This window comes from Theropithecus gelada, chromosome 7b (assembly GCF_003255815.1).
Source record: "Theropithecus gelada isolate Dixy chromosome 7b, Tgel_1.0, whole genome shotgun sequence".
In the NCBI taxonomy this organism is placed as follows: Eukaryota; Metazoa; Chordata; class Mammalia; order Primates; family Cercopithecidae; genus Theropithecus; species Theropithecus gelada.
In genome coordinates, this window is record NC_037675.1 from 24653286 (window position 1) to 24663524 (window position 10239).

At 53.1% G+C, this 10239-nt stretch overlaps 2 protein-coding genes across 3 annotated transcripts; both read left to right on the top strand.

Annotated features, from left to right (window-relative positions):
- Window positions 1-1702: 1702 nt before the first annotated feature.
- IL25 (interleukin 25) lies at window positions 1703-5279 on the top strand. 2 transcript variants are annotated; one of them, XM_025392780.1, is made up of 3 exons: window positions 1703-1861; window positions 2062-2282; window positions 4503-5279. In XM_025392780.1, exons 1-3 carry the CDS (start codon window positions 1853-1855, stop codon window positions 4756-4758), a joined length of 486 nt encoding a protein of 161 aa, XP_025248565.1. In that variant the 5' UTR covers window positions 1703-1852; the 3' UTR covers window positions 4759-5279. The 2 variants fall into 2 exon arrangements, with proteins under 2 accessions (XP_025248565.1, XP_025248564.1); XM_025392779.1 differs by having other exon boundaries at window positions 1749-2282.
- Window positions 5280-5893: 614 nt separating this feature from the next.
- CMTM5 (CKLF like MARVEL transmembrane domain containing 5) lies at window positions 5894-8619 on the top strand. Its single transcript, XM_025392250.1, is given in 7 exon segments — window positions 5894-6256; window positions 7198-7350; window positions 7518-7605; window positions 7608-7717; window positions 7879-7971; window positions 8145-8229; window positions 8321-8619. Coding segments are annotated over 7 exon segments (675 nt in total). The 5' UTR covers window positions 5894-6124; the 3' UTR covers window positions 8335-8619.
- Window positions 8620-10239: the final 1620 nt, after the last annotated feature.

The following is a 10239-nucleotide window of genomic DNA, read 5'->3' on the forward strand; positions in this document are numbered from 1 at the left end:
ACGGTGTGGCACTTCCATGCCAGGTTAGATGTGGAATAATTGGTCAGAGCTGGAAATGGGAAACCAGCTCAGCCTCTTTCTTTGTGATCTTGGGTAAGTTTCTAAATTTCCTTGGGCCTCAGTTTCCTCATTTGTAATATGGGGATAATAGTTTCCATGTCATGGTTTCATTGTAAGGATAAAATGAGATGATGCATGCCCAGGGCTTAGCACCATGCCTGGCACATGTAAGTGCACAGGAGCTGAGGCCAGCAGGATATGGAAGGGAGAGGACGTCTGCAAGTACTGGGGGCAGAGGGTGAGGCAGTGAGAGTAGGGCCATGATACTGGCCTCATGACTCTTCCTGAGTGCCCCAGCTCTCCCAGCCACCACCTGCTTCTTCTAAGTGCCCCCCATCCCACAGTTCCAGGTGCCCCAAGACTCACCAGAGCAGAGCAGGTTCTCCCAATTTTCCAGAGCGCCCTCTGACCTCATCACTTCTCTCTTTTGGGGCTGCTTTGCCCTAATGCATTGGAAAGATTCCTCCTCACTTTGCAGTTTAAGTTATTCCTGGTTCCTTTTGTTTATTTCCTGAGTCCTTGGTTACTAGAGGAGTATTTTCTAAGGGAAAGCACATGCAAATCAAGCCGCATCATTCTAGGGGCAATGTCTGTGTATGGGTATGTTGGGTGGGTGTGGGGGATGAGGCAAGCCAATAGGCAAGCATTAAGAGAAGGACCTGGGGGGAAGGACGGGCTGGCCCACTCTCAGCACAGTGTCTCTCAAGCAGCCTGGAGCCGGCTGACCTGTGTCTTTAGGGTCAAATTCAACTCTAAGCCTTTCTGGGGCACACATACTCCCTCCTGGCTGACAGTGGCCCATGTTTCTGGGCCTGCTGAGGCTGAGTGGGCTCACTTCCTGGCCTGAAAGCAGTAGCTGGCCCTGTCATAGGCTTGGTCCCCACGGCTCTGTGAATGAGAGCAGGTTGGTCCCTGGAACTGAGACCTCCTTCCTATTGGGTCTTACGTGAGGCTGTTTCAGTTTCCCTCCTCTTCCTTGCTTCACTTTCTCATTTGTGCAATGGGAACACTCACCCACAGCTTCTTCCATCAGACCTTGCCCATCCAGTCAACAAACTCAGGAAGTCAGGGCCTTCCGGCAGCCCTGTGAGGGTAGGCTTGTATACCCGGGTGGGGGGCAGTGACTGGCGAGGGCAAGGGGGAGGTAGGGAGCAGGTCATGGACAATGGGGGAGAAGTCACAGATGATGGGGGTCATAGAATTTTGGGGTCATCGAAAATGTGGAAGAGGTCATAGAACAAAGGGGATAGGAGTCAAAGGTTATCTAGGGGAAAGGAAATAATCACGAAGGTGGATGATCAGGAGGACACCTGAGAAGAGGGGAATGGTGAAACCAGACCCTGGATGGGAGCAGAATGGATCATGGAAATGAGGCCTCTTGAAGGGAGGCCACAAGACATTTCCTAATTTTGGCTACCAAACCAACCAGGGAAATTCTGCTAATGCCAGCTCACAAGAACACAGAACAGCAGACCACTATTGCTTTGACCCCACGTCTAGAAAAGTTCAAAGAGCAAAGTTCACCCAATCAGCTACCAGGCATATAATGATGGTCATCACAACTTCCATGAGTATCGCATTTTAGGCAGCCTTTGGAAATACTTTCAGAGTTTTTTGTTTTGTTTTGTTTTTTAATCTCAAGTCACTCCCTAAAAAGATAGTGGAAATAAATTTGAATAAACAAAACAGGCTTGCTGAAAATAAAATCAGGACTCCTAACCTGCTCCAGTCAGCCTGCTTCCACGAGGCCTGTCAGCCAGTGCTCCACCTGACTGAGTGCGCAGTGCCCAGCATGTACCAGGTCAGTGCAGAGGGCTGCTTGAGGGCTATGCTGAGAGGGAGAGGAGCAGAGATGCTGCTGAGGGTGGAGGGAGGCCAAGCTGCCAGGTTTGGGGAAGGGGGCCAGGTGGAGTGAGAAACTGGGATCCCAGGGGGAGGGTGCAGATGAGGGGGCAACCCAGATTAGGTGAGAACAGTTCTCTCATTAGCCTTTTCCTACAGGTGGTTGCATTCTTGGCAATGGTCATGGGAACCCACACCTACAGCCACTGGCCCAGCTGCTGCCCCAGCAAAGGACAGGACTCATCTGAGGAGTTGCTGAGGTGGAGCACTGTGCCTGTGCCTCCCCTAAAGCTGGCTAACCTCAACCTCCGCTCAGTATCCTGTAGGGCCAGTGAAGATGGGCCCCTCAACAGCAGGGCCATCTCCCCCTGGAGATATGAGTGAGTCTGCTGCCCCTCCCAAATGCCTGCACGTGCTCCCCTGTGTGTGCTGGTCAGGGTACGTGTGAGGGACCAGGGCAGTTCCAGCTTACTTTCCCATTTTGATCTTGGAGGGGCTGTAAAGGTTTGGGAATTGGACAAGATCTGTATTCGAGTCCTAGTTCTGACTCTCATTGGATGATCCTGCGTCAATTCAAGTTTTCAAAACTAGGATTTTTTTTCACCTGTAAAATGATATAATGCCCCATAGGCTAATGTGCAAATCAAATGAAATATAATCTATGTAAAAGTCTGTATTTATGTTGGTTCTCTCCTTTTCTTTTAAAAAAATATCTATAATGGCCCATGTTTTTCTGGGTAAAATATTAGGGAATAATAGCATGATACAGGCATGAAGCATCCCAATATCAAATGATACTGCCCGGGCCATGAATGGGTTAATTATAAGCATACTAAGGGAGTGAAACCCTCAACTTTTACGGGCAGCTGGCTGGCTGGAGCTGTGGACTGGATATCTTTGATCATTATCATGGTTACTGTATTCTTTCACTCAGTGTGCCACATAAATATTATAATTTTCTATTTGTGCCATGATATGAAAACTATTAGGAAGCGCTGAAATAAGAAAAATGAAGCAAAATATTAAAAACTAGGGTCTTAGGGATTCCAGACGTATGATTTCACTTCTTCCTTCTAGTTCTGTCTTAGCATTGGCTTTGGGGTGGATGGAGAAGTTCAGTGGTGGGGAGGGGGTCAGATTTAACTGAGATTGGATCTAGTGTGGATACTACAGGTCATGATGCTTTGGAGCGGTCTCAGAAGCCGGCTGGGTCCTGGGCCAAATCAGATGGCACGGGAGCCTCTTAGGGGAGGCTGGGTGCCAGAGGTTAACTCAGCTGTCTTCCAGACCCCTTGCTGGGAGTCTGTGAACCACTCAGGTGGCTTTCCCCAAAGTGTGTTCTGTGCAACGCTCATCCCGTGAGCTGCTTCTCAGAAAAAAGTTATGCCAGGTAAACTTAGGAAAGACTGCTCTATCTCCTACCCCTTGGAGATTCATACTGTCATCTGTACATTAAAGTCTGCAAGAAGTCTATAGAAAGTAAACCATTAAACGAGTGTTTCCCAAATTCATTTAAGCACCTAACAGGTGTAGGTGATTTATTAGGGAACCCACTTTGGGAAGTGGTGTGCTAGCTAAACCCATTTGCCAGGGCTTGTCTGTGTGGGGAATAGTCCTACAAGCTGGGGACTGTCACCTGCCAGACTAACGGAGTCGCAGACCTATGGGACATCTACTTTTCAGTGTTTTTCATCTTTCTTTTTTAATTTTTTTGCCATGAAATCCTTTCAGAATAAGTAAAGAAGTCTTTCCATGCACTCTCAAGTATGCTTATAATATAAGCTTGTACAGCGTCTGGAAGAATGTGCAGGAAATAGTTGAGGATAGCTTCTCGGGAGTGGGACTGGTAGGCAGAGACTGTTAGCTTTCACTCTTTATACTCTTTTATACTTGGATGTCAGAGTAGTTTTTACTTTTGCAATAATGCTGTAATAATAATAATAGAAACACTGCCTAAAGTCCGGCCTGGTGGCTCCTGCCTGTAATCACAGCACTTTGGGAGGTCCAGGTGGGTGGATTACCTAAGGTCAGGAGTTCAAGACCAGCCTGGCCAACCATGGCCAACATCGTGAAACCCCATCTCTACTAAAAATATGAAAATTAGCTAAGTATGGTGGCACGCAGCAGGAGAATCGCTTGAACCCAGGATGTGGAGGTTGCAGTTGAGCCAAGATCGTGCCCCTGCACTCCAGCCTGGGTACTCTGTCAAAAACAAACAAACAAACAAACAACAAAAACAAACAAACAAACAAAAATCTAAAGTGTAATCATTACAGTAAGAAACCTCATGCTGAGCCAGATAGAAGCAGTGCTAGTCAATGGAGGCTAAGGCAGGAGCCTGCTCACCCTCCGCTGCCTCCCTCAGGGTCCCAGGACCAGTTGGAAAGTACTCTGTCACCTGCTACCGTCATTTACAGTGGGGAAAAATTAATAGAGGAGGGAGGTGACTTGTTCAAAGTTACACAGCAAGTGGGTGCAGAACTGAGACAAGAGGCCAAGGCCCCAGAGGGACCATTTCCTTCCTCTGGCACTCCCACGCCACCCTACCCTCTCTGTTTCTGGCCCATCTTTCCAGGGCCTGACAAGTGCCTCCCCCACAGGTTGGACAGAGACTTGAACCGGCTCCCCCAGGACCTGTACCACGCCCGTTGCCTGTGCCCACACTGCGTCAGCCTACAGACAGGCTCCCACATGGACCCCCGGGGCAACTCGGAGCTGCTCTACCACAACCAGACTGTCTTCTACCGGCGGCCGTGCCATGGCGAGAAGGGCAACCACAAGGGCTACTGCCTGGAGCGCAGGCTGTACCGTGTTTCCTTGGCTTGTGTGTGTGTGCGGCCCCGTGTGATGGGCTAGCCGGACCTGCTGGAGGCTGGTCCCTTTTTGGGAAACCTGGAGCCAGGTGTACAACCACTTGCCACGAAGGGCCAGGATGCCCAGATGCTTGGCCCCTGTGAAGTGCCGTCTGCAGCAGCAAGATCCCAGGACAGGATGGGGGGGCTTCGGGGGAAACCTGCACTTCTGCACATTTTGAAAAGAGCAACTGCTGCTTAGGGTCACTGGAAGCTGGTGTCCTGTCATTTTCTCTCAGGAAAGGTTTTCAAAGTTCTGCCCATTTCTGGAGGCCACCACTCCTGTCTCTTCCTCTCTTCCCATCCCCTGCTATCCTGGCCCAGCACAGGCACTTTCTAAATATTTTCCCCTTGCCAGAGAAGAAAGAGCCCCTCATTTTATTGGCTTGCTTGTTTACTCATCACTCAGGAAGCATCTACTTTGGGTGCATTCTGGTGTAGTTGCTGGTCTTTTGACATGGATGATTCTGAGGAGGAAGCTGTTATTGAATGTATAGAGATTTATCCAAATAAATATCTTTATTTTAAAATGGCCTAATCTGTTTTTGGCATCTGTGGTGCCTGAACACCTCGCGGTCTTCCAGCCTGTCCCTTCTTTCCACCATCGGCCCTCACCTCTGTCCACCCTGCCAGCTCTCTCTGCCCTCCAGAGTTTCTGCTGCACCCTCCCGTCCTCTCCCATCTCTGTCTCCCTGGCCCATCCCGAACACCAGGGTGGGGGCCAGGCTGCGCTCCCAGCATGCTGGAGAGACAGAGGTCCATTGAGGCATTGCAGCAGGCACACAGCGCCCCCTTGTCCCCCAACAATCCGCCTTTGTCCTCCAGTCCTGGCTGCTGCAGCTTGGTCCTGGGGGTGCTGCCTGGGCTGGGCTCCAGCTCACACCCTCCCTAAAAGGAAATGGGAGAAAGGACCAGCCAAAGAAGAGGGTTAAAGTTAGGGAAGGGGGATACAAATGTCTTCAGGCTTAGGTCCCTGGGGGCTCCCAGTCCTGCCCCTGTTCCTCTACTCACATCCCAGCTCCTCCCAGTTTCTTTTCGGACCTCCTCCTCTTCCCTCCCTTCTCTATTCCAGGCTGGGTTGGGCTCTAAGCAAGGGGAGGGATTAGAGCCTCCTCCCTCTCTGCCCCTCCCCATGGGTCTCTAGGGGGCTGGTGCGGGCAGCAGCAGAGGCACTCTGGGCAGCTGGGTGAAGGCCCATCTGGGCAAGGCCCCCAGCGGCTGCCTTCTCTCGCGGGGCCCTGTGGGCAAGGCTCCTGCTTCACTTTCAGGTTTCTCGAAGTGCCTTCTTGCTCCTGTCTGTTTCCCCATCCTGCCAGATTTCTGTTTCTCTTGCTGGGCTTTTGGCAGTAGGGGCTGTGTTGGTGGGCCCCATGAAGATGCTCAGTGTTCGGGATCGCCGGGACCGGCCCCCTGAGGAGGGGGTAGTTGCAGAGCTCCAGGGCTTCGCGGTGGACAAGGCCTTCTTCACCTCCCACAAAGGCATCCTGCTGGAAACCGAGCTGGTAACAGCTGCCTCCCCAACCTGGTGCCTCCATTTCCCTGACCCCTGGTTCCTGGCCAGCCTTATGCCAGTCCCCAGCTTGCCCTTCAGTAGCCTCCCTCCCCAGGCCCTCTGGACACCTCTCCTTCCCCCAGCTGCCCCTTCTTCGTCTCCTACTCTGCCTTCTTGCTGCCTCTGCACCTGGAGGCATTTACAGCAGGTTTCAGTTGCAGCAGGAAGGACTGCAGTTAGACAGGATGACTTTTTGGGACATTGAGGGAGCGTGAGACATAGGGATGGGACAGGGGCAATGACAGCCTCTAACATGGCCACTTCTCAGCATGTCCAAGAAGTCTAACTATCAAAAAGGACAGACTTCCTGCAGCTGCACTTTATCTGTGGTCTGCTGCCCAGAAACATCTCTTCTCAGGAAAGGATCTTCCCCCTTCTTAGCAAGACCACAGTGTAGACTTAAGGCCTCTGCATGTATGCCACCCTAGGTCATCAGAGCTAAAGGGGTCCCCAGAGTCCACTGTGCAGCGTCTGCCTTCTCTCTTGGCATGGAATCAAAGGCATCTAGGGGTGGGGAAAGCATTATGGAGCAGGGGGCGCCTCTTGGTCCCTGTGGAGTGGGGTCTCTGTGGGCACAACTCCAGGGACTGGCATTCACACTGTACCCGTGAATTACTGTGGAATAGTGCTCCTGGGAGCCGTATGACTTGGCCAGACTGCTGGGGTTGCTGGGTGAACAGAATGGGAGGCCGGAGACTGCCCTTGATGGGCAAATGCCCTGCAACGGTGGTTCCTAACACCAGGGAATAGGGAGATGTGCCAGAGTCCTTCCTTCCCTCCAAGGACAGGTGGTAGATGCCAGCCTAGGGGAGCTTCCAAGGAGGGGAAGGCAAAGCCCTGGCCCCTGCCTGTGTCCCCTTCCTGGCATGTTCCACATGCTCGGTACTGCAGGCCCTGACCCTCATCATCTTCATCTGCTTCACGGCCTCCATCTCTGCCTACATGGCCGCGGCGCTGCTGGAGTTCTTCATCACACTTGCCTTCCTCTTCCTCTATGCCACCCAGTACTACCAGCACTTCAACCGGCTTAACTGGCCCTGTCTGGTGAGGAACCTTGACCCCCAGCCCAGTTTGGGGCCCTTCCTTCTCCTCTAAATGGTGTGTTTTCCTTTCCTCCCCGAGCTTCTTTCCATTTCCACATTTCAGCTGGGTTTTGCCCCGTGCTATGCCCTGCGCTCAAAGGTGTGCTTTGACTCACACTGATTTCACAGCTGCAGGGCCATGGGCAATCAGGAGGACCACATCCACTAGATCTGCTCTCCCACTCAGCAAAGGTCCAGCCCTGGCCCTGGCCTGGCATGACCCCCCTGGCTGGTGGACTCCAGCTGCTGTCACCTGGGCTCCAGCCCTAGCACCTGGCTTCTGGTCCTGGTTGCTCTGGTTCATCTGCTTCCACTCCCTGGGTAGCAGTGTGAGCGCTCTGTCTCTTGAATGTGCTTCATATTGTGTGAGGGGTATCCCATGGAGGGGTTCAGAATCCGTCAGGGTCGGGCTTCTGGCTAGCCTGGAAAACCTCAGAGCAACACCCCCTGCCTTCTGAGGTCCTGTTAACCCTGCACCCCTGGCCCCCAGGACTTCCTGCGCTGTGTCAGTGCCATCATCATCTTCCTGGTGGTCTCCTTTGCAGCTGTGACCTCCCGGGATGGAGCTGCCATTGCTGCTTTTGTGAGTTCAGCCCTGCAGGACTCCTCAGCCCTTCAAGAGCTCAGGCTGGTGCTTGCACACTTTCTGTGTCAGAAGCCACAGCCAGGGCTTGGGGTTCTGGCTTGCACCTCGCCTTATACCTTAACCCAATGGCCAGATAGCCTGTTTTCCCATCCCCACTTGCACTCCCACAGGTTTTTGGCATCATCCTGGTTTCCGTCTTTGCCTATGATGCATTCAAGATCTACCGGACTGAGATGGCACCCGGGGCCATCCAGGGTGAGTGCCCGTGCTCTGTGGAGAGGAGGTGCCCTCCCCAACCCTAGCTACTCATCCTGACGTGGTTCTCTACCTGGTTCCATCCTCACAGGGGACCAGCAGTGACTCTGGGGCTACCTGGCTTCTAGGCCTAGCCAGCCAGAGGGGACAGTGGAGCCCAGACACGTCTCCTTGGGATTCACTAACCCCCAGCCCGCCAAACCCCACCCCAGCCTTACGGAGATGTCCAGCCTGAGACGTCACTGGGGACTTATCTGTGGAGCCTGGTGCTCCGGGATCTGGCTCCTGATGAAGCTCTGGCCAGAGGAGGGGAACTTATGGGGGGAGGGAGGGTGGTGGGGAGGAATCTGGGCCCCTAAGTCATTCCCAAATTAAAATATTCAAATTCTACTGGCAAGTCTCTTTCTTCCCCAGAAATTAGGCAGGTCAGGAATGCCAAGGAGTATTCATGGGAATGTTGCGGGAGCAGGTCGTGGTCTGTCTCTGGGACCGTGTCTGAGCAGTGAGGATGTGGGGGCTAGCTAGAAGAAGCTGAAGACATCTTCCAACACAAAACTTCTACGCTACACCTCTGTGTGCATGGCCACTTTGTGGTGTGCCTGGTGGCTGGGCATCTGGAGTTCTGTGTCTGAGAAGGCACAGCCTTCCTCAAGGGAGCGTGCACCCACCACCACACCTGTTCCCATAGGTTAGTGGGCTGGAAGCGAGGCACTCGCCTGGGGTGTGTGCAGAGCTCCCCCTTGTGGTGTGGGGAAGACTTGGCCCACAGGACGCAGGGAGAGGGCAGCCTGAGGCATCAGAGAAGGGAGAGATTTCCCAGAATGTGAATGCTGGGAGAGCCTGTGCATATCAGCTGGTGCAATGCCCTCATTTCACATAAGATAAAACAGGCCCAGCTAGGGGAGGTGAACTCATTTGTGACAGAGCTAGGGCCAGAACACAGCTCTTCTGACACCTAAGCGAGTGTTCTGGATACTGTACTGAGCCTCCTTGTAGCTCAGAAAAGAACGGCCAACTCGTCCCTCCACTGTGGGTCCACCTTCCCAGCTTGCCAGCTCCTCAGCACACATTTCCTGAGCATCTCCCATGCGCAGACTCTGTGCTGGGTGCCAGAGCCTCAGAGGTGACAGGGGGGCCTGCCCTTGAGTACTCAAAGGCTGGGAAAGAGACAAGCTGGTCAAGGCATCCCCATGGTGAACGCTATGGGAAGGCTCGGGGGAGTTTGGAGCAGACACTGCTGCAGCCTGGGAGTCAGCCCTGCTGGGCTGAGACAGACGGACATGCAGCCAGACGTTCCTGCCCAGCCCAAGAAGCCCAGCATGACCTGGCTCAGCAGTTCCATCCCAGCTGACGTGCTATCTCCTCTCCCTGATGCATGTGTGTTCCTGCCCTGAGATACAATCTTTCTTCTGGAGCGCTCCTTCCAGCTGCAGGCCCCAGCTCCCAAGTCCTGCCTGAGCCCTGGATCTTGAACTCTGGTCACTGTGCTCTGCTTCCTTGGTGGCAACCACTCCTCTCTCTTGGTCTTTTTCCTGCCTCCTGCTTCCTGTTCTCCTATCCTTGTGTCCTGGCTCACCATCAGGGCTGGCAGCCTCTCCTGGGCTAGAACTAACAGGATTTTGTGTTTCTCTGGTCACTGCTCACGGTTCTCAGGGCTTTATGCACAGTCCATTCTCGTAGTCTCAGAGGAGGGATAGAAGAGGCTCCACTTGGGGAGTCAGGGAGATAGGGTGCCAGGTGAAGGGTTAAGGAGCTGGTTAGCAGAGCCTGGTTGCAAAGCCCAGTGGGGAGTGGGGATTTGCTTTGTGCAGAATGGTGTCAGGACCGGTCCTCTCCCACAAGCAGCTGTGTGACCCAGGCAAGACTGTCCCCAATAGGAGCTTAGAGAGAGCAGAAATATGACCGCAGTGTTTCCCTGTACAGGCACCTGTGCTGTCCGTGTCTGTGTGAGAACTAACATGAAATGAGCAATGCCCAGGCTTGGTCCTCATGGCATATTGGTTTGGGCTC

Excerpts from the sequence above, each read along its gene's own strand:
- IL25 (XM_025392779.1), top strand. The coding sequence starts at position 2,005 with ATGAGGGGGCAACCCAGATTAGGTGAGAACAGTTCTCTCATTAGCCTT. Across the intron at positions 2,283-4,502 it reads ATCTCCCCCTGGAGATATGA|GTTGGACAGAGACTTGAACC; the intron begins GTGAGTCTGCTG and ends CCTCCCCCACAG.